This window comes from Choloepus didactylus, chromosome 7, assembly GCF_015220235.1.
Source record: "Choloepus didactylus isolate mChoDid1 chromosome 7, mChoDid1.pri, whole genome shotgun sequence".
NCBI classification, from domain to species: Eukaryota; Metazoa; Chordata; class Mammalia; order Pilosa; family Megalonychidae; genus Choloepus; species Choloepus didactylus.
The window spans coordinates 83,318,507-83,345,755 of NC_051313.1; the positions used below are offsets into that span (position 1 = coordinate 83,318,507).

Below are 27,249 nucleotides of genomic sequence, written 5' to 3' on the forward strand. Positions count from 1 at the left end.
GAATACTTACAAACTCATTTTTTAATCTTCATTTTATTGAGATATATTCACATACCACGCAGTCATACAAAACAAATCGTACTTTCGATTGTTCACAGTACCATTACATAGTTGTACATTCATCACCTAAATCAATCCCTGACACCTTCATTAGCACACACACAAAAATAACAAGAATAATAATTAGAGTGAAAAAGAGCAATTGAAGTAAAAAAGAACACTGGGTACCTTTGTCTGTTTGTTTCCTTCCCCTATTTTTCTACTCATCCATCCATAAACTAGACAAAGTGGAGTGTGGTCCTTATGGCTTTCCCAATCCCATTGTCACCCCTCATAAGCTACACTTTTATACAACTGTCTTCGAGATTCATGGGTTCTGGGTTGTAGTTTGATAGTTTCAGGTACCACCACCAGCTACCCCAATTCTTTAGAACCTAAAAAGGGTTGTCTAAAGTGTGCGTAAGAGTGCCCACCAGAGTGACCTCTCGGCTCCTTTTGGAATCTCTCTGCCACTGAAGCTTATTTCATTTCCTTTCACATTCCCCTTTTGGTCAAGAAGATGTTCTCCGTCCCACGATGCCAGGTCTACATTCCTCCCCGGGAGTCATATTCCACGTTGCCAGGGATATTCACTCCTCTGGGTGTCTGATCCCACGTAGGGGGGAGGGCAGTGATTTCACCTTTCAAGTTGGCTTAGCCAGAGAGAGAGGGCCACATCTGAGCAACAAAGAGGCATTCGGGAGGAGGCTCTTAGGCACAACCATAGGGAGGCCTAGCCTCTCCTTTGCAGCAACCGTCTTCCCAAGGGTAAAACCTATGGTAGAGGGCTCAACCCATCAAACCACCAGTCCCCTATGTCTGTGGTCATGTTAGCAACCATGGAGGTGGGGTAGGCGAATACCCTTGCATTCTCTACAGGCTCCTCAAGGGGGCACAACATCTTTTTTTTTCCTTGTTTTTCTTTTTTTTTTTTTTTTTAACTTTCCCTTCTTTTTTAAATCAACTGTATGAAAAAAAGTTAAAAAGAAAACAAACATACAATAAAAGAACATTTCAAAGAGACCATAACAAGAGAGTAAGAAAAAGACAACTAACCTAAGATAACTGCTTAACTTCCAACATGTTCCTATTTTACCCCAAGAAAGTTACACAATATAGCAACATTTGTGTGAGCTTGTTCCTACTATATCCATCAGAAATTAACAGACCATAGTCGTTCCTGGGCATCCCCAGAACGTTAAATAGCTTATCTGTTCTTCTTGGATTATTGTTCCCCCTTCCTTAATTGCTCTCTATTGCTAGTTCCCCTACATTCTACATTATAAACCATTTGTTTTACATTTTTCAAAGTTCACATTAATGGTAGCATATAATATTTCTCTTTTTGTGCCTGGCTTATTTCGCTCAGCATTATGTCTCCAAGGTTCATCCATATTGTCATATGTTTCACGAGATCGTTCCTTCTTACTGCCGCGTAGTAATCCATCGTGTGTATATACCACATTTTATTTATCCACTCATCTGTTGAAGGACATTTGGGTTGTTTCCATCTCTTGGCAATTGTGAATAATGCTGCTATGAACATTGGCGTGCAGATATCTGTTCGTGTCACTGCTTTCCGATCTTCCGGGTATATACCGAGAAGTGCAATCGCTGGATCGAATGGTAACTCTATATCTAGTTTTCTAAGGAACTGCCAGACTGACTTCCAGAGTGGCTGAACCATTATACAGTCCCACCAACAATGAATAAGAGTTCCAATTTCTCCACATCCCCTCCAGCATTTGTAGTTTCCTGTTTGTTTAATGGCAGCCATTCTAACCGGTGTTAGATGGTGTCTCATTGTGGTCTTAATTTGCATCTCTCTAATAGCTAGTGAAGCTGAACATTTTTTCATGTGTTTCTTGGCCATTTGTATTTCCTCTTCAGAGAACTGTCTTTTCATATCTTTTGCCCATTTTATAATTGGACTGTCTGTACTACTGTCAATGAGTTGTAGGATTTCTTTATATATGCAAGATATCAGTCTTTTGTCAGATACATGGTTTCCAAAAATTTTTTCCCATTGAGTTGGCTGCCTCTTTACCTTTTTGAGAAATTCCTTTGAGGTGCAGAAACTTCTAAGCTTGAGGAGTTCCCATTTATCTATTTTCTCTTTTGTTGCTTGTGCTTTGGGTGTAAAGTCTAGGAAGTGGCCGCCTAATACAAGGTCTTGAAGATGTTTTCCTACATTATCTTCTAGGAGTTTTATGGTACTTTCTTTTATATTGAGATCTTTGGTCCATTTTGAATTAATTTTTGTGTAGGGGGTGAGGTAGGGGTCCTCTTTCATTCTTTTCGATATGGATATCCAACTCTCCCAGCCCCATTTGTTGAAAAGACCATTATGGCTCAGTTCAGTGACTTTGGGGGCCTTATCAAAGATCAGTCGGCCATAGACCTGAGGGTCTATCTCTGAATTCTCAATTCAATTCCACTGATCTATATGTCTATCTTTGTGCCAGTACCATGCTGTTTTGGCAACTTTGGCTTTATAATAAGCTTCAAAGTCAGGGAGTGTAAGTCCTCCCACTTCGTTTTTCTTTTCTAGAGTGTCTTTAGCAATTCCAGGCATCTTCCCTTTCCAAATAAATTTGATAACTAGCTTTTCCAAGTCTGCAAAGTAGGTTGTTGGAATTTCCATTGGGATTCCATTGAATCTGTAGATGAGTTTGGGTAGAATTGACATCTTAATGACATTTAGCCTTCCTATCCATGAACATGGAATATTTTTCCATCTTTTAAGGCCCCTTCTATTTCTTTTAGTAGAGTTATGTAGTTTTCTTTGTATAGGTCTTTTACATCTTTGGTTAAGTTTATTCCTAGGTACTTGATTTTTTTAGTTGCTATTGAAAATGGTATCTTTTTCTTGAGTGTCTCTTCAGTTTGTTCATTTCTAGCATATAGAAACATTACTGACTTATGTGCATTAATCTTGTATCCCGCTACTTTGCTGAATTTGTTTATTAGCTCTAGTAGCTGTATCGTCGATTTCTCAGGGTTTTCCAGATATAAGATCATATCATCTGCAAACAATGACAGTTTTACTTCTTCTTTTCCAATTTGGATGCCTTTTATTTCTTTGTCTTGCCGGATTGCCCTGGCTAGCACTTCCAGCACAATGTTGAATAACAGTGGTGACAGCGGGCATCCTTGTCTTGTTCCTGATCTTAGAGGGAAGGCTTTCAGTCTCCCACCATTGAGTACTATGCTGGCTGTGGGTTTTTCATATATGCTCTTTATCATGTTGAGGAAGTTTCCTTCAATTCCTACCTTTTGAAGTGTTTTTATCAAAAAGGGATGTTGGATTTTGTCAAATGCTTTTTCAGCATCTATTGAGATGATCAATTGATTTTTCCCTTTTGACTTGTTAATCTGTTGTAATACATTGATTGATTTTCTTATGTTGAACCATCCTTGCATGCCTGGAATGAACCCCACTTGGTCATGGTGTATGATTTTTTTAATGTGTCTTTGGATTCGATTTGCAAGTATTTTGTTCAGGATTTTTCCATCTATATTCATTAGGGAGATTGGCCGGTAGTTTTCCTTTTTTGTAGAATCTTTGCCTGGTTTTGGTATTAGGTTGATGTTAGCTTCATAAAATGAGTTAGGTAGTGTTCCATTTTCTTCAATGTTTTAAAAGAGTTTGAGTAAGATTGGTGTCAGTTCTTTCTGGAAAGTTTGGTAGAATTCCCCTGTGAAGCCATCTGGCCCTGGGCATTTATTTGTGGGAAGATTTTTGATGACTGATTGGATCTCTTTGCTTGTGATGGGTTGGTTGAGGTCTTCTATTTCTTCTCTAGTCAGTCTAGGTTGTTCATATGTTTCTAGGAAATTGTCCATTTCTTCTACATTATCCAGTTTGTTGCCATACAGTTGTTCATAATATCCTCTCATAATTTTTTTAATTTCTTCAGGATCTGCAGTTATGTCACCTTTTTCATTCATTACTTTGTTTATATGGGTCTTCTCTCTTTTTGATTTTGTCAGTCTAGCTAGGGGCTTGTCAATCTTGTTGATCTTCTCAAAGAACCAACTTTTGGTGATATTTATCCTCTCTATTGTTTTTTTGTTCTCTATGTCATTTATTTCTGCTTTAATCCTTGTTATTCCTTTTCTTGTACTTGGTTTAGGATTGGTTTGCTGTTCATTTTCTAGCTTCTTCAGTTGATCCATTAGTTCTTTGATTTTGGCTCTTTCTTCCTTTTTAATATATGCGTTTAGTGCTATAAATTTCCCCCTTAGCACTGCTTTTGCTGCATCCCATAGGTTTTGGTATGTTGTGTTCTCATTTTCATTCGTCTCTATATATTTAGCAATTTCCCTTGCTATTTCTTCTTTAACCCACTGATTGTTTAGGAGTGTGTTGTTTAACCTCCAGGTATTTGTGAATTTTCTAAGTCTCTGATGGTTATTGACTTCTAATTGTATTCCATTGTGGTCAGAGAATGTGCTTTGAATAATTTCAATCTTTTTAAATTTATTGAGGCTTGTTTTATGTCCCAGCATATGATCTATTCTGGAGAAAGTTCCGTGAGCACTAGAAAAGTATGTGTATCCTGGTGATTTGGGATGTAATGTCCTGTATATGTCTGTTAAATCTAATTCATTTATCAGATTGTTTAGGTTTTCAATTTCCTTATTGGTCTTCTGTCTGGTTGATCTATCTATAGGAGAGAGTGATGTGGTGAAGTCTCCCACAATTATTGTGGAAACATCAATTGCTTCCTTTAGTTTTGCCAGAGTTTCTCTCATGTATTTTGTGGCACCCTGATTGGGTGCATAGACATTTACGATTGTTATTTCTTCTTGCTTAATTGCCCCTTTTATTACTATGTAGTGGCCTTCTTTGTCTCTCAAAACTTCTCTGCATTTGAAGTCTATTTTATCAGAGATTAATATTGCTACACCTGCTTTCTTTTGGCTGTAGCTTGCATGAAATATTTTTTTCCATCCTTTCACTTTCAGTTTCTTTGTGTCCCTGTGTCTAAGATGAGTCTCTTGTATGCAACATATTGATGGTTCATTTTTTTTGATCCATTCTGCGAATCGATATCTTTTAATTGGGGAGTTTAATCCATTTACATTCAACGTTATAACCGTGAAGGCATTTCTTGAATCAGCCATCTTATCCTTTGGTTTATGTTTGTCATATTTTTCCCCTCTCTCTATTAATATCCTTTATTGTACCCATACCGAATCTCTTTAGTACTGAACCTTTCTCCAAGTCTCTCTGTTCTTTCTTTGTTTCTCTGTCTGTAGGGCTCCTTTAGTATCTCCAGTAGGGCAGGTCTCTTGTTAGCAAATGCTCTCAGCATTTGTTTGTCTGTGAAAAATTTAAGCTCTCCCTCAAATTTGAAGGAGAGCTTTGCTGGATAAAGTATTCTTGGCTGGAAATTTTTCTCACTCAGAATTTTAAATGTATCGTGCCACTGCCTTCTCGCGTCCATGGTGGCTGCTGAGTAGTCACTACTTAGTCTAATGCTGTTTCCTTTGTATGTGGTGAATTGCTTTTCTCTTGCTGCTTTCAGAACTTGCTCCTTCTCTTCTGTGTTTGACAGTGTGATCAGAATATGTCTCGGAGTGGGTTTATTTGCATTTATTCTATTTGGAGTTCGCTGAGCATTTATGATTTGTGTATTTATGTTGTTTAGAAGATTTGGGAAGTTTTCCCCAACAATTTCTTTGAATACTCTTCCTAGACCTTTACCCTTTTCTTCCCCTTCTGGAACACCAATGAGTCTTATATTCGGACGTTTCATATTATCTATCATATCCCTGAGGTCCATTTCAATTTTTTCAATTTTTTTCCCCATTCTTTCTCTTATGCCTTCATTTTCCATTTTGTCATCTTCCAGGTCACTGATTCGTTGTTCAACTTCCTCTAGTCTTGTACTATGAGTGTCCAGAATCTTTTTAATTTGGTCAACAGTTTCTTTAATTTCCATAAGATCATCCTTTTTTTTATTTAGTCTTGCAATGTCTTCTTTATGCTCTTCTAGGGTCTTCTTGATTTCCTTTGTATCCCGTACTATGGTCTCATTGTTCATCTTTAGTTCTTTGAGTAGCTGCTCTAGGTGCTGTGTCTCTTCTGAACTTTTGATTTGGGTGCTTGGGCTTGGGTTATCCATATCATCTGGTTTTTTCATATGCTTTATAATTTTCTGTTGTTTTCGGCCTCTTGGCATTTGCTGAACTTGATAGGGTTCTTTTAGGATTTGTAGACCAATTGAAGTCCTTATCTCTAATTTATCAGATCTACAGCTTCATGGAGTACACTTTCTCTAACTAACCAGCAGGTGGTGTCCACGAGCCACCTGTTCTCCACAAGCCAGTTCTCCCCTGCTTAGCCTTTTTGGTGAGTGGGGGAGTGGGTCTTGTGGGGTCCAATTGGTGTACCAAGCTTGCGTGTGTAGTTGGTGTTGCCTGCCCTGTATATGGGGCGTGTTTCTGGGCAGTCAGGGAGGGGGGGTGGCCCTAACAATCAAATCTCCCTGGTGATCCTAGAGTTTTAAAGCTGCTGCAATAGTCTAATCCTTCAGTTCAGTCCTGCCACAGTTTGTCTCTGCCACTGACCCACAAGTCCTTGGTATTGGCGTATGGCTCCTGAGACTTGCAAGTGGTCCCCTCTTCCAGGCTGTGCACCCCGGGTCCTCTGTTGAGGGATGACTGTGCTATGTCACAGGTGAGTGCCGTCCCCCCAGGGCAGTTCTGGGCTGCTGGGCTGTGTAGGGAGGCTCCCAGTCTGCTGAAATGATGGCTGAATGGGGCTTTGTTAATTCACACTGCTCCACCTTCCCAACTCTGGGACAATCAGCTGAGGTTGCAGGGAAGGCTAATGTCCACGCCCAGTTTTGTGGTGTGTGCCTGTTGTTTGAAGCACTTCTGTCACACTGGGTTGTCTGGGGCAGCTCTGGGCTATGGGGCTGGCGATGGGCAGGAGTGTTTCCTGTCCACCAGGATGATGGCTGTGAGCGGACACCCCCCTTTTCTTGGGAAGTTGTGGTGTTTAGTGAATTTTCTCAGCCACTGGATTATTGCCTTTTGTCTCAGAGCTCTCTTAGTTCTGCTCTTGACTTGACCTGCCCAAATTGCAAGTCTTTGAAGCTTTCTGTATTGGGCTTCTTAGAGTAATTGTTTTAGAAAAAGAAAAAACGATTAAAAAAAAGGGCCCTCCTCAGAGATCTAATGGGTTATTGAAATGCTAAGAGACAAAGCAATTAGGGCCATTAAGGAAAGGTCCACAGGGCAGAGAGATCAGCTTTTCTTCGGGATTTGCATATGCGCCTCAGGGCCTGAGCTCTGCCCTTCCCCTTTCTATGTTCACCAGAACTCCAAAAATCCTCCGCTTTTATTTTGGAGTTTTTCGTGTTGTTTTTTTTCTATGCCTGTCTCCTCTCTGCTGGGCTGGCTGCTCTCAGATTCTCTGGTGTCTGGTCTCAGTCTATCTATGGTTGGAGTTTGGATCAGCAGAATGAGTTTCCGATAAGGGCTGCCACTGCAGTTCTCCCTTCTCCTTCCCGGAGCTGACAGCCCCTCCTCCCACGGGACTGAGCCTGGCAGGGAGGGGTGCGGGTCCCCTGGCCACAAAAACTTACAGATTTCGCTGATCTCAGCAGTTCCACGTTTTCATGAGTGTTGTATGAAGTATGCCCAAAGTCAGATTGCTCTGTGGTGTCCAGTCCACGCAGTTCCTGGCTTTCTACCTACTTTCCTGGAGGAGTAACTAAAACATACAGCTCACCAGTCCGCCATCTTGCCCCGCCTCAAGAATAAAAATTCCAAACTTATTTTATGAGACCAACATTACACCTTAATACCAAAATTAGACAAATACATTACAAGAAGTAGAAATTACAGACCAATATCCTTCATGAACACTGCTAAAAGCATCAACAAAATATTAGTAAACTGAATCCAGTAATATATGAAAAGTATAGTCATCATGACCAATTAGTTTATCCTGGAATGAAAAATAGGTTTACCATTAGAAAATTAATCCATATAATTCACCATTTCAATAGAAAAATGAAAAACTGTATAGTTATTTCAATTAATGCAGAATACACAATGGACACAATTTAACATTCATTCATGAGCTCAACAAATCAGAACTAGATGGGAACCTTCTAACCTGATAAAGTGTGGCTACAAAAAAAAAAAAAAAACCACAGTTAACATCATACCTAATGGTGAAAGAATGAATATCTTCTCCCCAAGATAAAGAACAATGCAAGGATATCTCACCACCATAACAAGATGGATGTCCTAACCATACAATAAGGCTAGCAAAAAAAAAAAAAGAATTAAAAGCATACAAATGGGAAAATAAGAAATAAAACTGTCTAGATTCAGAGAACATAATGTCCAAGTACAAAATTATAAAGAATCTATTTTAAATAATAAGTGTTTAACAAGGGTGTCAAATACAAGGTCAAAATACGAAAAACAATTGTATTTCTGTACATTAGCTGTGAATATTGGAATTTGAATTTCTTTAAAATACCATTTACAACAGCACCAAAATACAAGAAATAATTAGGAATAAAGCTAACAAAATATGTGCCAGATCTGTATTCAGAAGAACGCAAAACACTGATGAAAGAAATTGACAACAGCCTACATAAATGGAAAGGTATACCATGTCATGGACTGGAAAACTCAGTATTACTAAGATGTCAATACGAAACAAAATGATGTATCAATTCAATGTGATGGAAACACAGTCCCTGCAGGGTATTTGTCAGACATCAATCAACTCTTCCTAAAATGTATAAAAAAAGGCAAATGACTTTGTGCAAAAATAAAGAAAGTTGGAGGTCCCACATTACCTGACTTAAGGATCTACTATAAAGGTACAGTAATCAAGACAGTGTGGCAAGGATTCAACACACACAGATAAATGAAACAGAACAGAGTTCAGAAATAGACCTATATGTACAGTTTCATGGTTTCAACAAGTTCTGAAGGCAATTCAGTGAAGAAAGAATAGTCTTTCAACTATGTGGAGCAATTAGAAATCAACATGCAAAAAAGAAAAATCGGTTTGATCCATATCACATACCATGTACAAAAATTAACTCAAAATGAATCACTAACTTAAACGTAAAACTTAAAGTTACAAAGCTTTTAGAAGAAAACATAGGTGAAAATGTTTATGACTTTAGATTAGGTAAGGAGTTCTTAGATATGAAGTCAAAAGCATGATAGATAAAAGAAAAAAATGGATGAAATGAACTTCACCAAAATTTAAAAATACTGCTCTTCCAAAGATATATTAAGAGAACAAATAAGCTACAGACTACAAATATCTGCAAAACACATTATGGACTTGTATCCAGAATACACAGAGAATTCTCAAAACTCAATAATAAGAAAAAAAAAAAACCCAACTTAAAAAAACTGGGCAAAAGATTTGAAAATACACTTCACCTAAGATGCTATATAGTGGCAAATAAGCACATGCAAAGATGTTTAACATCTTTAGTTATTAGGAAAATGCAAATAAAACCATAATGAGATACCACTACTAGCTATTAGGGTGGCTAAAGTAAAAAAATAAACAAACTGATACCATGTGCCAACAAAGATATGGAGCAATGAGAATTCTGGCACACCTGGTGGGAGTGTAAACTTTTGAAGAGCCACTTTGGAAAAGTTTGGTAGTTTCTTATAGCTTTAAATATATACTTATCATACAACCCAGCAGTCCCTTTTACTCAAGTGAAATGAAAACATTCATATTTTAAAAAAAACTGTATGTAAATGTTTACAGTTGCTTTATTGACAATCACCAAAAACTGAAAACAAGTGTCCTTTAATTGGTGAATGGATAAACTATGTGGTATACCTATTCCACTGCTGTGCAACAGAAGGATTATGCTGGCCAATTATATAATGTTAAATTTTCTAGTATCCTTTTTAAAAAAATTTAAAAGGTGAAATTAGTTTTAATAATATATATTATTTAATCTAACATATCCAAAACACTAATATTTTAATATGCAATTAAAATTTTAAAAGTATCAATGAGGTATTTTACATTCTTTTCTTCATACTGTCTTTGAAATCCAGTGAGTATTTTAAACCTACAGCCACATTTCAAGGCCTCATAGCCACAAGTAGCTTTAAGGACAAACATATTTGTCAGCAAAAATCTATACAATGGAATAATACCAAGCAATAAAATGGAATAAACCTCTAATACATGCAACATGAATGAATCTCAAATGCATTATGCTAAGTGAAAGAAGCTAGTCTCCAAAGATTACATACTATATAATCCCATTTCAATGATATACTGTAATCCCATTTCAGTGACATATTATAAAAAGAGAAACTCTAGGGACAGAAAACATATTCAGTGATTGCCAGGGACTATGGGTACAGAGACTGGGTTATTACAAAAGAGATTAAGTAGTATTTTAGGGGGATAGAGCTGTTGTTAAGCTTATTATATTGTTTACATATTTTTATGTTCGTTAAAATGCATAGAATGTTTTTTAAAAAGAGGATGAATTCTTCTAAAAGTAAATCAGACCTCAATTCAAAAAAAAACAAATGTTAACATGGCCTAATTGATTAAATTAAATGCCTTTGAGGTAACAAGGTTTTCCTCTACTAAGCACCTAGTCAATCATTCCCATTGTAACTCTGAGATGTGGCCTCTTCCAGTCAGACTGGTCTCCCTTTCCCCCAGGCATTATCTTTATTCTCACCTCTGTGCCACAGCTTAAGTACTCCTCTACCTATAATGTAGTCCCCACATAATCTAATACAAATTCTATCCACATATTAAAAGCTCAACTTCTTTATGCAGCATCAAAACCTCACAATTTTTCTCCTCCTAACTAATTCCCATGGCACTCATCTTGATCATGTCATCTATATCTTCAGATTACATATAATCCTAAAGCAATCTTCAAGTATATGTTTCAAGTATATATCTTTAATCACTGCAACTAGACTGTTAGCTCCTCAAGGACAGGAAACGCATCTGTATTCTCTGCAGAATTCTCATGGAAACAGAATAACTCACCTCACTTTCAACTACAGACTTAAAAATTAGCATCAGCAGTTAAGACCAGACCCAGGGGAAGGATCAAAGCAACACATTCTTGGACCTTGCTCCAAGTAAAACAAAGGTACACAACTGCACGATTCATGTAAAATTTGTTTCAACTGCCTACCAATATTCTAGATTCTCTCTAGTTCCAGTTTCTATTTTTTAAACATGGCAGAAGGATCACACAGCAATGCTGTATTTCTATTAATTATAAGTCATTTTATTTGACAAAATTAATATGCTATTAAATAATAAAACTTATCACTACTACGTCAAAGAGTAGAAACTTCTTTAATGTATTTAACCGCTTTCATTCCCTATCTCTTAGAATCCTTTACATCCCAATTTTAACATTTGAAGATAGATACCACATAAACAACATAAGAAGTACCTGTAATTTTAGTTATTGTTGCTGTTTTTAGCTACAGTGGAGGATTTAAGGTATCATATCAATTCTCTTTTGCCTACTCTCCCTGTATTTGATCTAACTGATTAGGAATTCAGGCTTAGGGCACAGAATACAACAAAGCTTACTAATGAAGACTGGTGAGAATCCAAGATTTTGGCTTCCTTAGGAAAATTCTTTCTGTGAAGGACCCAAGGTATAAATTAAGACAAGCAGGTCAAAATGTGCTATTGCTAAAGGCTAAAGGTTAGCAAGTTACATTACAGCAGGTTTTTCTAGGAATATATATATAGTCGAAACATAGATTGTAGACTTGTATTACAACTTATATATATAAATCTATATACATTTAGAATTTTATTCCTTATGATAGAAAATATAAGCAGCAAAACTGCTGTTCAAAATATTTTTAGAATCTATCTTGCAGATTTAACCTGAGAAATCTTGTCACATTCTTTTGAATTATCCTAGATGAAGGAAATTTTTAACTTTTGAGGTTAGATTTGATTTTGGGAAAAAGTTGAATCACATTGCTAGCTGTGAGTCACCATTTTTTCCAAAGGCAAGTAATAAAAATGTTTTTTGAACTGCTTATGATAACCAAAGACACTGAGCAGATAATCAGAAAATCTCAGGAATGAAAGAGACTTCAGAGTCATCTAAACTAATCCCCATCTGTCCATTCAGTGCTTGAATCCCAGCAACACAAGTTGTTGCCCAGCCTCTTCACAACCATCCAGTAATAGTAAACTCATTTCCTTCCAAGAAAATCAATTTCATTTGGGGATGCTCTGAAATACCGGAAAGCACTACCACTCTAGTATCTGCAATATATTACTTTGGAATTTCCACAGACTACCTTAAGTTATACTCTCTAACGCTGTCATATTTTTGGAATTTTAAAAATATATGGGAACATGGGAGGGGACAGAAATTAAGAAATGAAAAGAGACACTACATAAAAAATAGGATAAATTGGGGAAAACAATGTTTGATTTTTTTTTTTTTTTCTTTTGCCCCATCCTCTCCATTCACTGTTGAGGAAAATAAGCATTATCTCACAGAACTGCATCAAAGCAAAGATTGTTATCAGCATGCATACCATTAAAAAGTTAAGCACATACTGCATTCATGGCAATAAAGTAGCCATTACAAAGATTACAAAGACACATATGACAAAGTTTCTAACCGCTGGAAGCTTACAATTTAGTTAATTGGGTAAATAATATGCAGCAGTAGAAAATTATGCACAAACTACGTGCAGAAGGTTATATTAAAGTAGGAATTTAAGCTAAGCTTTAAAGAACGGGAAGGATTTAGTTTGGCAGAGAGAATATACAAAAAATATTTTTAACAAGGATAGCAGCAGAAGCAAAAAAGCAAAAAATAAGAATACATCCATCGGATTGCTTCAGCAGAAAGAGCTAAGATACAGTGAAAGCTTTCTGTTGTAAAGCATCTGAAGTCAAAGAAACAGGATGGTGCCAGATGGCAGAGGTTCTTGAATACCAATTTAAGAAAAATAAAACTTTTATGATTCTCAGAGGAGAATCAAAGTAAACCTCTTAGGAGAGAAGTAGAATGAATAACCAAAGCCATGTTCTAGGAAGATTACTCTGGATAGGGTGTATAAAATAGATAGAGAACTAATGTGAGGGGAAGTTCTAGAATAAGTTAAAGTCTTGGACTATGGTAGGAAAAATAAGAATGGAAAACATCAAAGGAACAAAAGAATAAAGAATGATGAAATACAGAAACACAAGAGAGAAAGGAATAAGAATCATGGAACAGCGCCAAGGTTTTAAGACTAACTAGAATAATGATACTAAGGAAGGAAGCCAGTCCGGGAAAGTAAATTAAACTAATTTTTTTTTTAATTTTAGATTTACCAAGTTGCCGGTAAAATAGTTGCCAGTCTTAACATTTATAAGTGATACACATTAATAATCAACGTTAAAGCCAAAATTACCCACATTGAAACAATTTCACAAATTATTTTTCCTGTTTCCATATGGAACATAAAGGGATTTTGTCGATATTGCTAGAGGCAATGGCAAATTCTTAGACTTTATTGTTTATTCTATCCAAATATTTAATATTATCTGAGAAATAAAAATCCATACCTAAGCATATCTATTACTTTCTCTTCACTTCCATCACTGCATTAACAGCCAACTTCCTCTGCAAAGCATTTTTCATAAAGCAACATGATTTTTAATTACTTCACAAGAGTTATATTTAATTACTTCACATGAGTTATACTGAACATACAGGGATGAAAAGAGACTATGAAAACCATGTTGAGATTCTAATACTATGCAGTCACCTAACTGGCAAACGCCATCCTCATAGAACAAACAAGGAAAGTGGATGCCAATTACATGCCAAGGATCTCCAAGATTTCTCAAGAACAATAAATCCATGAACACCAAAGGCCTCCAACAGGTAGTCTGAAAAAAAGAACTGAAACTACTGTAGAAGTCATGACTGGAAAGAGAGCTGAGAATCACGTGCACAGGAAAATGACCACTGCGTTCATCATGAGGGAAAATGAGTTTTTGCTATGGAGAAGGACAAAAGAACAAAAGGACTAAAGACAAAACTGTAGAAAATCTCCAGGTAGAGGGTAAAGAAAAAGAAACAGTACAAAGTACAGAAACAATTAAAGACACACAATAAAAGATGTGGGATAGTAACTTCAGCTTCCTTTACAAAGAAAAAAAAGCTTCAAGAAGGCAGTGGTCTGTGTGCAATGAAGCACAAAGATGAAGAAGGAAGAGCATGGAGAGTTGGATTTGGCCATTAGGGATAACCACCATTCTTTATGAGTGCAAATTGAGCAGAATGGTGAGAAGATAATTGAGTTAGCAGAGGCAAAAGTAAAGTAAATTAGCATAAGACCTTGCTCAAGAAATTAAACTGTTGAAGGAAGATAAAAGTTAGTCCCTAGAAGACAGTGGCTGGCACATAGTGAGTATTTAATAAATGCTTACTGACTGAATAAGTAAACAAATGAATAAATGGATACAGCAGAGCCAAGTGCTGGGGGGGCGGGGGAGGAGGAAAGGGTAAAAGGGAGGCATTTTTGAGGGCAGAGGGGTAAGGCAACATGTTTCAACGAAGAAGAAAGAGATTAAAGATGTCTCAAAGTGAATATAATTTCTTAAATTAGGTGGCAAAGCAGGAAGGATACCTGAGAATGAAAATAAAGCAGAGAGATTATCACTGCCTCCCGTATAAAGCTTTATTTCTCTTCCTATAATGGCAAAGAAGGTTGTAAAAAGAGCTGAGTTTAAAGACATTCCCTTCTAGTTCAGAATGTAGCCAAAACAGAAGTAAAAATGGTAAAGGTATGAAAAGAAAGGGTGAAAATGTCTTCATAATGTTGAAGGCAAGTTCACTGAGGGCAAGTCATATGCCTATGGAGATTGAACAATTTCAAATATCAAGTTCCCAAAGATATATTTTATAAATGAGTAAAATTTAAATTTATGGGCTTGGTGTTTCCAAGAAAATATTAAATATCATATCAATAAATGACACTGGTAAATAGTAAACAAAGAGTCTACAATGGAAGATTACTAGAAGATTTACATATATAAAGTAAAAAATGGTCCAAAGGTTATCAAGATAAATACTGAATATATAAGTATATTTTCCATTATGAACAAGATCTCACTAAAATATTTTATTAAGTGTCACAAATTACAAGACTCTCTACAAGTGAGGTAAGAAATTTAGGCGTACAAGTAACTTTTCTCTGTAATATGGATGACGTATCCTTCATTTCCACCCTTTCAGTGAAACTGAAAATTTCAGGTTAAAATTAGTAATTAAGAATTTTAATAGTAATCAGACTTTGGGTTAATAAACAGCACAAAACAAAAAATAAAAGCTATTGTATTTATAAAAGAATTAAAAAGTTAGTCCTTTCCAAAACTTTGAGATGTACATGACGATACACCTAGGATTGAAGACCTTTTAATCTGACCATGAACCACATTAAAAGAATTAAATTAAAATTAAATTAATTAATTTAATTTTAATTTAATTAAAAAGATTAAGATTTTTTAAGGTCAGTAACTTTCCCCTATTTCTATGCTGATAAAATCAAAGTAAATTCAGGTAGACAAATTATTTTCTTTTAAAAATAAGCATACACAGGCTGCAACAGAGCTATCTATGCATATGGCAGATGAACTAAAAATTTACACATACACATATTTAACACATAAATAACTGATATAAATATAGTGTGCAAGTGTGTGTGTGTGTGTATATATATATAACATCAGTTGATAAGTACCCCTGAAGCAAAACTTTAAAAGTAGTTACATTTTACCAAGTCAAAAAACAAAACAAAAACAAATAGCATGACTGAGCTCAGAGACTAAATCACATTTTCACATTTACTAAAATAAGATATAAAAAGAATTAGGACTAACCAAAATGAAGCATCCTATTTGAAAATGATAAACATGATTATGATGAAATATTGGGGGTGGAGGAAGACATAGGGTAGAACTATATGCAATAAAAGCATTTCTCTTATTCTATAAATAAATATGTTCCAAGCATTTCTTATCAAAGAAATTATTACAAAATATCCATATGAATATGGTGTACTAAAACATATTATGGGCATCACTTTTCTTAATTTGAATTAAGAGTCAAAGTCAGCAAGAACAGATGCCAAAAGATGGAAATGTCAACATAACAAAATTAACCCAAGGGGATTGAAATCAGTGCAATGCTGCCTCCAAGGGAGTTGGCTGGGAATAAGGGAAATTTCTAGCATTATGGAAATGCTCTATATCACTCAGGTGTTGGCTACTCAGTGTAGACATCTGCCAAGACTCATAGAAATCACTTAGATCTGTGTATTGTACTCTTTGAAATTATACCTCATTTTTTTTTTCAAGTAAAAAAATAAAAATAGGATGTCAAGGCATAGAGTTGGCTTAACTGAAACGTATCTACAACCACAGGAAATAGGATGTACTTTTAAAAAAATGATTTTCTTTGACTGAATGAGGAGCAACCTCAATAGACAACTGATATGATGACCCAACTATTCACCTCAAAATTCCTTAACACCCAATATTACTAAATAATTATTTTTGGCAAATATTCTCAAAAGGTAATTTCATTTATATTCAGTAATACCCCACAATGCATCAACTTGTCTATTTATTCAGCATTACATTTAGCAACCAATTCATCCCAGCATATTAACAAGGAAGCTAATAAACTGCTTAAGATCAGAAAGATATTCAAAGTGGCAATACTGAGGGTTTTACACAATGGGTAAATGGACTAATACTAACTGACAAACTAACGTTTATTGGGTGCTTAAAATGTGCTAAGTACTGTTCTAAATACTTTATTCCTATTATCTTACTTGATATCCTCACAGAGGTAGGCACTATGCACTATCATTATTATTCCCTTTTATAAATGAAGAAACTGAGACATCCTGAGGTTAAGTATCCTATCAAGATCATGCAGGTGTAACTCTGGTAGTCTGACTCTAGAGACCAACTTCTTATTCACTTTGTTCTATTGATCCTCTAGAATCACTCACCTTAAAATTTTCTAGACTAAAATAAAGGTTGCGTTCTACAGAATGAAACACTGGTATCTTCACCAATTACTTATTGGTTCATACTGTTGTAATAGTCTCTGAATGATCTTTAAAAACAACCCTGGCTTTGCTGGCAAGTGGTCATAGGCCACCACAAGAATGCAGATGCCCTGTATGTGTAAGGGATATGGCTAGGCTTCTTTATTTATTTATTTTTAAGGAAAACTTTATTATCTACTCATTTGTTTCCTGAGTGAATCCATCCCACCCTTATTTCTCATCATGGCACACCTGGAGAAAGAGCTCTGCAGTATATGGAGCTACTACAAAGCATTCTCTGGTGACAAGTAAATCATTACATCTTCCATGACAAAATAATAATTTTAATTTAAGACATTCAAGATGCTGACATATGGAACTAGACACAAAGTTTTCAAATGCAATTTCAAATATTGTATATTTAATAATCGGTTTTTAAAATTCTTACATTTTTAAAAATTCACTCTCTTGCAGTGCTCCTATAACCTATTCCATGGCAAACCAATAAACCAGAGTAACATCTGATTGGGAAGTTCTGCTCTATGCTATAGGAAGAAAACAGGTGCATTTCAGGTCTATGGCAGAAAATCCACCTCAACCTGCTACTCAAGCCCACTCAATAGCATAGTTGAGAAAAAATATTTCTGTAGAACTATGTGAATTGTCCAGGGATTTCACATTTTGTCCTTAGTTTGAAATGAACCATTAAAAAGTGATATACTTTGGGCCTAGAATGTTTTGTACTTCCGTAAGTCAATGCAAACACCAAGTTAAATTCTCAGTTTGTATTTCATATTTTCCTGAGGAAGATTTAGGAAACAACATTATGAAGTCTGTTACCATATTTTTACTATAGAGATGTTATTAAGGGCATAACCTTATATGAAAGTTTCAAAAAGCTCTTCCTTGATGTAACTAGTGTGTTTTCTCCTCAAGGATCTTGTAAAATACACAAAGGATCATATTCCCTTTATACTTCAGCCAGTAGAAAGCTCAAAAACTAATTTCAAACTGAACTAAATTATCTTTGACTTTATAGCCTGCATGTAGCTCTCTATTCTAGTCTTACTAATCTTGCCTTAAAACTATCCACATCAATTTTTACGCTTTCTTTTTATTTTTTTCTGATCCTAAGGTGTGTATGCATATCACTGAAGCTCAACCACACATATTTATTTATTTAGCCTTCACAACTAAAAGTAATTTCAAAAAGGCAAAGGAAAAAAGCGGTATAATTTTACTGCCAATTACAAAATAAAGCCACTAGAAATATCATGTTGATACTAACAGCAAATCTTAAAAGATTGGAAAGTATGATTTTGAGAATGTAGGACTATCACACTGAAAAAACAGCAATTCCTTTAAATCCCAGATTTATCTCTAACAAAGCTAAATCACTCTAAACAAGTCCAGATCAGTCATCAGAACATTTGCTAACTGGGCTGTCTTCCAGCCAGTAGGCCCTGTCTGAAAATCTGTACACTTTTGAACAGAAGTGAAATCCTTCTAGTCATTTTTTCAGCTAGAAGTATTTTTTCCTTTATCTTTACTTATGCTCCCTCTACTGACAGCAAAACAAAACAAACTATGGAATTACAATGGCAAATATCATCAACACAAGAATCATACTTTACTTCAAAATCAACATTTTAGATAAAAGAGATTAAAAAAAAAAAGAAACCTGAATTTAATATAGACTATAAAGAACTAACCCTCTTTGAATTAACCGCAAATTTTACTATGTGGCATATGGCACTTCAACTTTTCAATGGTTAACCCTAATATGCAAGGAGGCTTAAAGTGTTTTAAAGTCAATTTAAATATTTTAAATAATCTCTTAGTAAGAAAATATTTACCTGTATCTGTTCCGGTGTCCATTGGTCTAGGTTGACTGACTTGACTCTGGATATATGAACCCCAAGATTTCTATGGATTCCAGCACATCTGATGCAAATAAACACACCAATATTCCAGGAAGCCCATCGAGGACCTAATTAAGAAGAAACAAAGAAAAAAAAATACAATAAACATCATGACAGCACACTAGAAGCATTCTGGTTCTTTATTCCATAATAACAATGGAGGTTTACAGAAATCACATACTCAAATTTAAATGCTACTGACAGCTGCTTGCTAAAAAGAAATGTATCTGATCTGTATTGAAAGATTATAAATCAATCATTAAGAACCTTAAAGATTTTACTAATTATGCTTTGTTGGAAACCTTCCCCAAATCTGTCTAAAATCTTTAAACTAATGTATGCGGAAAGAATAGTAATATCCCATAGTACAAACTACGTATTTCATTACATGTATAAGATAGTGCTGAAAAGACATCCAAAATATAAGAATCTGCTTTAAAAATTAAAAGGTAGAAATTAATAGGAAGAACACAACCAACCCAAAAGAAATACGGACAAAAGATATGAACAGGTAATTTACAAGAGAAGACATGCATGACCAAAACACATATGAAAACATGTACAACCTCACTGGCAGTCAGGGAAAATTCCTTTTAAAACTAAAATGACACCCCATTTTGCTCCCAACACATTGGGAAAATTTTTAAAATCCATTTATATTAAGTGTTGGCAAGGATGAGAAACAACAACAAGAACTGCCTTAACAAGAAGCTGATATTAACATGCATAAATCGCAAATAAAACTGACATTTTTTTTAATTATGGACTGATACATACAATACAAAACCATTTACATCAGATGAAAAATGTAATACCATAATGTATATGAATTAAAGGTATTTACATATGTAATGAAAATGAGGGATGCAACTGGTGGTGAGGAAAGAGGGTATGATTCAGGGACAGGTACACAGTGGGCTTTGGGAGCATTGGTTATATTTAATTGCCTGAAGTGGATCGTAAGAACACAAACTATTGCTTCAGTAACATAGAAAATGGATATATGAAATGAATTGTGCTATAAAATGTTAGTTCTTTGGGTCATGGTTTAAAAATTCTGGAAAACACTGCAGAGACACTCATGTGTAAACAAGAATACAATATTCTTCATACCTCTGAATATATTACTTCATAATAAATTTAAAATTTTCTTATGTTTATTCTCACATACTGTATAACAAAATAGAAATGGGAAAAAAGTAATATTTCTGGAAATTATGTTAAATATTCAGAAGCTTATATCTGACAGATTTCTACAAATGATTTGCCTATGAAGAAAACCACTGTAAGAGATATCAATAAAATCAAGTTTTTAATAAAATTTAGGTTTCTGTTTTATGTACATACTTTGAACCTAAAGGGGAGAGTTAATCACAAAACTGTTAACTCCAGTGATTACAATGCAATAAAACTAACCAAAAAAGTCCCCCAAAAATCAACACTCCCAAACCTCTTAATTACCCAGAAAGGTACAGGTAGGCACATACAACCTACCCCAAATACTCTGCTTGTAAATTTGAGTAATGACAACTATAAACAAACACACATTTGAGATGCTCTATTAAAACACTTGTTTGAAGTCTACCCAGTGTCAAAATGAATTAGAAGCCAGAAGACTTACATCAACCTGTTCTGCCACCTTCTGTATAAGTAACATTGGACTGGTAAAAACTGAGCTCCATTTCTTACCGATTAAATGGAGTTAGGATTGTCTCCCTCATTGCTCAGATGAGACTTAGAGATGGAAAATATTTTGAAAATTTTAAAATACAACTTAAGTGCAAGTTATTGTCATACTATTATGCTGAGAAACTTTGAAGATCAAAACACATTACTTTTCCTTCTCTAGAGAAGTCTCTACATTGGTCTGCAAAACAACTGTATCTTAATTTTCTCAAAAACCACCCCCCAAAAGAGCAGCCAATGAGTCCAGAGCATTATGGGAAAACAAAAGATTTTCAACATGTTCCAAGTGTGGCTTTGTTTTTTTCCATAAAACAGAATGATTGCTCCTAGGAATCTGATAGAACCATATCCAAATAAAAATGGAGACTTTTCTCTATGTCATAATTTCACTGATGCAGCAAACGATATATAATAGAATGAATTAAATAGAAAGCCTCCTTTGTATAACGTGATAATAACTGTCCATGACATAAAAAGCTCTAACACCCAATTCAGTATTGCTTTTTTTATATCAAAGATAGTAACTTTGCAAGGAGACCTGTTGAATGTTTAGAATGATAGAAACACATCAACATGTAAATGTCCAGCAGGCAATTAGGAATATAAGACCAGAGTTCCACTGGAGATATAGATATGAGTGCCTTCTTGGAGATGACAGCTGTAGCTGAGAGATCAAAAAAGAGCAAAAAAAAAAAAAGCACATAAAAAAAGCACTGACTCCTAGGGAGAAAAAGAAAGGCAGTACAAAATCAGAGAAGGCCAGAGTTTTAAAGACAAGATGGTCAACAATGTCAAATATTCAGAGAAGTAATGGAGAATGGTGCTAGGAAAAAATATCTGGATGTGGCAGCTGAGGTCATAAATAACCTCACAGAGATTAGGCAGGGAGGGAAGGAAGGAGGGAGGAAGGGAGGGAATTCATGAATTCTGAATCCCATTACCAGATTAAACTATCTTTTACTATTTTACTCTCTGACTCCAAACCTTTAATAGTTTTCTATTTTCTGCTATACTGTTTTCATGGTGATTTATAATCTTGATCCTTCTTAACACAACTTTGTTTTGCACTACTCTAATTTACATACTCTTGAGAACCAGTCAGCACAGACTCCTCGCTTTCCATGTACTACAACTCAATTATCTTATCTTGGCACTTTCTTGCACACCATTCCCCTTGCCTAGAATGTTCTGCCTGGGATCATACAAACCCTACCCTGTCTTCAAGGACTAACTAATATCCCATCTTCTACATAAAGTCTTTTCTTTTAACTCCAGCCCTCCATTCCCCTTTCCTATGAATGTCTACTGAATGTCTACAGCTTGTTTCACACTGTATGCCACAATAGGTACTTGCTGTTTTTTCAAATGTAATTAGTCTTGTTTCCTTAACCTGATGATGAATTTCCCACTGGCAGGCTTTACATGGCCTTCTGGAATATCTACAGGGAGGGAACAGGCAAAAATTAGGTCTAATAAATTAGTCAAATACTCAGGTTCTTTAATTTCTGGATTTTAAAAAATGGAAACAAAAACCATGTGGAAGAAACTGTCTTCAATATTCATTCTGTCATTTCTCCTGTTGGTAACAGAAAATGAAGACACTTTTATCTAGAAATATGGCTGCCCAGATAGAAACTACATTTCTCAGACTCCTCTGCTGAAAAGGTGGCCAGAAGACTAAGTTCTGGCCAACAGTGTATGAGCAGAAGTGAAGTGTTTAGCCATTAGCATAATTATACCTGTGTTCCCTTGGCCTAGTCTTCTTTCCTAATAGCTGGGAGACGATAAAAAATGAATCTGCCATCCTAGATCCATATACAAAAGACCGATGATGAAGATGACAAGGCTATTCTATCTACCCTGAACAGCTCAATTCTCCAAAGTGTAGAGAAGTAAACTTCTATCCTGTTTAAGCCACAGTGTTTGGGATCTCTCTGTCACAGCCACTGTAATCTACCTAATTCAATGTGAATTATATTTGCATGTTAGTAGCAGCAAATAAAATGTATCAGAGGTTTAATCCCTAGCTTCAGAGTCAAAATTCTAAAAGAGCGGGTTAGAGAATAATAAAACATTATCATCAAACTGAGTTTCCTAGATTCATTTTAAATCACAAAACAGTATTATGCGACTTTTGACCAAGGCAGTAGATGAAAAAGATACAACAAAAATCCAGCCTTCAAGGAACTCATATTCCAGTAGTTCACACAATGGTTAGAGTATAAGTGCAAAAAGATAGGGGAACAGAAGGGGAAGAGATTAATATTGGCCAGTGATATCAATGCAAGCTTTGTAGAGATAGTAGTAATTGAAGTGATTATTGAAAGATAGGTCAATTTACAGCAGATAAAGTCTGGAGAAGGTACCCATTCTCAAAGAGCTTTAGTTGTGCTTTAACCCAAACAAACAATATAGCAGTACCTAAGTACTGCTCTTTCCTTTATTAAATAGTTATTTGATTTTTTTAATGTTTCAACATACATGTACCTAAAAGTTCTATAGTAACTTCCAGATAGACATGCAAGATAATTTGAAGGAAAGCCTGTAGAAGGCGGGAAAATGTACATTACTAAATGATAAATTATATAATTACAATAAAAGCAAACAAATTTTAATGAGAATCCAATATACTTGCCTTGCAGCTTTCACACAACATGAGAAATTAAAAGAAATTGTGTGGTCTTCTGTGAGTAGGCTTTCCTATGCAGTTCTCCAGTTCCTGAGTGTTTCCTTCTGCCTCTTGAGATATGTTGTTCTATGTTTCCATTGTGTCTTTCATCTTTCTTTTGTGCCTTTCATTTCCATAGATTCTGCCATTATTCAAACTTTCATTTCTTCCTTATGTACACCCAGTGTTTTCATTATGTTTCATCTCTTTTGCCATATCCTCCCTAAAGTTTTTGAATTGATTTAGTATTAGTTGTTTAAATACCTCTATCTCAGTTGAAGTGTAAGTCTGTTCCTTTGAATGGGCCAATACTTCGCTTTTCTGAGTGTAAGCTGTAGCTCTCTGTTGTCTAGATATCTCATTTCCTTGGCTACACCCAATCAGCTTTTTCCAGACCAGAAGCGGCTCAGGTCCCAGCAGGAGGAAATAGTATCATGTCTCCCGAAGGTTTCTCTTAGAAAACCGGTACACCCTGTGAGGGCTCAAGTCACTGTGCTTTTCTGCCCGGCAAGTGGGACCTGTCAGCCTGTAGCTCCACAATGGCATAAGAGGTGTGCCCTGTGGCTGTTTTCCCCCAGGCTCTGTGGTCTGTTTCTGAATGGAAAATGGGTAGTAGAGCTTGGCACCGCCTTCTTCCTCTTAGGGAAAATACACCCCCTAAGGCGAGCTCATTTACATTTGAATAGACTCTCTGCCCCCGCTATCTCCACCCTTGTCTGGTCAGAGCTGTGGGAACTGAAAATGGTCGAGGCTTTCTCCACCGAGCTGAAAAAGGGACAGAAAGCCCCCTTCTGGGCCAGTCTGTGGCCACCCTCCAGCTCTCCAAGATCAGTCATCACCAAAAGTCTCTGTCTGCTTGTTGGGGTTTCGTATCTTGTTTTGAGGAGTCCATGCCTGTTAATTAAAACCCCAGTTGGAGCTCAGCTGAGCTATATTCGCTTGCTGGGAGAGTGCAGCTCTCTAGCACCACCAGGCTTTGCAGTTTGGGTCGTGGGGGGAAGGAGCTCCCAGCTCAAATCTGCAGTTTTTACTTAGAGATTTTATGCTGCAATCTTGGGCATTCCTCCCAATTCAGGTTGGTGTATGATGAGTGGACAGTCACATTTGTCCCCCCGCAGTTATTCCAAATTATTTACTAGTTGTTTCTGATTATTTATTAGTTGTTCCAGGGGGACAAACTAGTTTCCACTCCTCTCTATGCCACCATCTTCTTCTGTCCTGATCACCCAATTCTGGTGGGACACCAAAACAAAGGAAGAAAGATAAAGACTGGGACTGTATAACTCATTGAAACCTAACGTGCGCAACAACTGTAATAAAAGGTACAAATGTGTTTTTACATGAGGTAGAACAAATAAATGTCTACATTGCAAGGTGTTAAAAATAGGGTGGGATTGGGGGGAAAATACATCCAATGCAAACTAGAGATGATAGTTAACATTATGCTTTCTTTAACATAACAAAGGCAATATACCAAAGCTAAATGCCTATAAGAGGCGATATAAGGGAGAGGTATGGGACTCTTGGCATTGGTGATACTGTCTGACTCTTTTGCTGTACTTTAGTTTAATTCTTTTTTTCCTTTTGTTGCTTTATAGCTGTCTTTTTTTCCTTTCTTCTTCTTTTGTCTCTCTACCTACTGTGACTCTTCCTCCTTCTTTGTAGAAGAAATGTAGAGGTCCTCATATAGAGAGGTGATGGTGGTAAATGCATAAATACATGATTATACAGGGGACCATCGATTGTTTACTTAGGACAGAATGTATGGTATGTGAACAAAACCGTCTTAAAAAAAAGGGTTGATGAAGAAACCTTCAGGGCTCTATATTTAGTGAAATAAGACACAAAAGGACAAATATTGTATGGTCTCACTGATAACTAATTATAACATGTAAACTCATAAACATGAAATAAAGGTTACCAACATATAGAACGAGGCTAAAGAATGGGGAGCAGTTGCTTATTATGAGCAGAATGTTCAACTAGGGTGAACTTAACCGTTCGGAAATGGATAGAGGTGATGGTAGCACAGTATGAGAATAACTAACAGTGCTGAATGGTGTGTGAATGTGGTGGAAAGGGGAAACTTAGAGTCATGTATGTCACCAGAAGGAAAGTCGGAGGTTAAAAGACGGGAACGTACAAAACAGTGAATCTTGTGGTGAACAATGTCCGTGATTAACTGTAGAAATATTAGAAATCCCTCTCATGAACTAAAACAAATGTATGACACTATAACTAGAATTTAATAATAGAGGGGCATATAAGAAAAAATATATACCTATTAAAAATGATATACTACAGTTAGTAGTATTTTAACATTCTTTCATCAACAGTAACAAATTTTCTATACCAAAACTATGAATCAATAATGGAGTGGGGGTGGTTAGGGGTATGGGAGAATCAGAGTTTCCCTTTTTTGTCTTTATTTCTTTTCTGGAGTAATGAAAATGTTCAAAAAATTGAAAAAAAATTAATTGTTGTGATTGATGTACACGTGTATGATGGTACCATGAGCAACTGATTGTACACTTTGGATCTTTGGATAGTTGTATGGTATGTGAACAATCTCAATAAAAACTAAAAAAAATTCAAAAAAAGAAATTGTGTTCTTCTGAAAAGAACCTTAAGTTTCTGACTACCATGACAGATTTGCAAACAGAAAAGCTTCCTTGAATTTGCTTTATAAATAGAAAACAGAATATGCTGAGGAACAGAGAACTTAGCACAAACTAACACTCACTAATCTTAAGACTTAGTTATTCTATAAAGACTTCTCTGAGTCTTCCAATGACACTTCATAAATAACATGTAACCTGGATTGGGTGGAATGGCTTAAATCACAGCACAAAAACAGTAAGTAAAAACTGCAGAACCGTGCCAGGAAACCCCTCCCCCCAAAGCAGGCTGAGCTGCAAGACCCTGTTGTGGGAAAAGGCAGCATTCCCAGAGCGAGTAAGTATAGCACAACCTAGCTACAACCGCGGTTTTCTTTTTAAATTGTGGACTGCTGACTACAAGCTACAAACACAGACAAACCCCTAACAAGCACCAAAGTAACCTGAGGTCACTCCCAGTGGAGAGGAGCTGGGCCTGATGGGGAAAAAAAAAAAAAAAAAATTAATGGGAAAAAAAAAAATACACAGGCTTTTAGAGACGACTGACCTTAGAGTGTCAAAAAACACCTGTGCCCTGGGAAAGGGAGCCCAGAAGACTGGGTGCTCTCTCTGACCAATGGGCGAAACTGAGGGGCTGTGACTGGCTCTGAAAAGGGGCTTTCTTTCCCTTTTTCTCTCTCTCAACTTCAGTGGCTCAGTGGAGAAAGCCCCAGCCGTTTTCAGTTTGCAGCACTCTGACCCAGAGAGGGGTGGAGTTAAAAGAGTCAGAGAGACAAGGGAGTAATTTAAATGCATAAGATAACTCCCTAGGGGGTGTATCTTCCCTAGGAGGAAGGAGGTGGGGCCCAGCCCTAGTGCCTGCAGTCCCTTCAGAACTCAGACCTCACAGCATGGGTTAAAAGAATCAAATCAGAAACAACTAAAGCTGGGACAACTAAAGGGGTCACACCTCTTTACCCCATTGGGGAGCAACAGGTTGCCTGGCACCACCTGCTGGGCAGGATAGGAAAAGCAAAGTGACTAGAGTCATCACAAGAAAGTCTGCCAATCTTCTAAGACATACTCTCAGGGGAACATGACACTGAATGTAGCCCCATTCTGAGACCTGAACCCGTTCTGGTCTAGGAAAATCTGATTGGGGTAACCAAGGAAACCAGATGCCAAGACAACAGAAAATCACAAAGCACACTAAGAAAAACAAAGATATAGGTCAGTCAAA

The 27,249-nt window shown here is 36.2% G+C and overlaps 1 protein-coding gene across 5 annotated transcripts in view; it reads right to left on the bottom strand.

Annotated features, from left to right (window-relative positions):
• SMAP1 (small ArfGAP 1) overlaps window positions 1-27,249 on the bottom strand; it is a 247,140-nt gene that overhangs the window by 145,254 nt on the left and 74,637 nt on the right. For 3 of the 5 annotated variants that reach the window (XM_037844144.1, XM_037844143.1, XM_037844147.1), the window contains exon 2: window positions 18,993-19,126. In XM_037844144.1, the coding sequence (XP_037700072.1) occupies window positions 18,993-19,126 (134 nt within the window). Of the gene's footprint in view, window positions 1-18,992; window positions 19,127-27,249 lie in introns of those variants that run through there. The other 2 variants (XM_037844145.1, XM_037844146.1) reach the window with 2 other exon arrangements.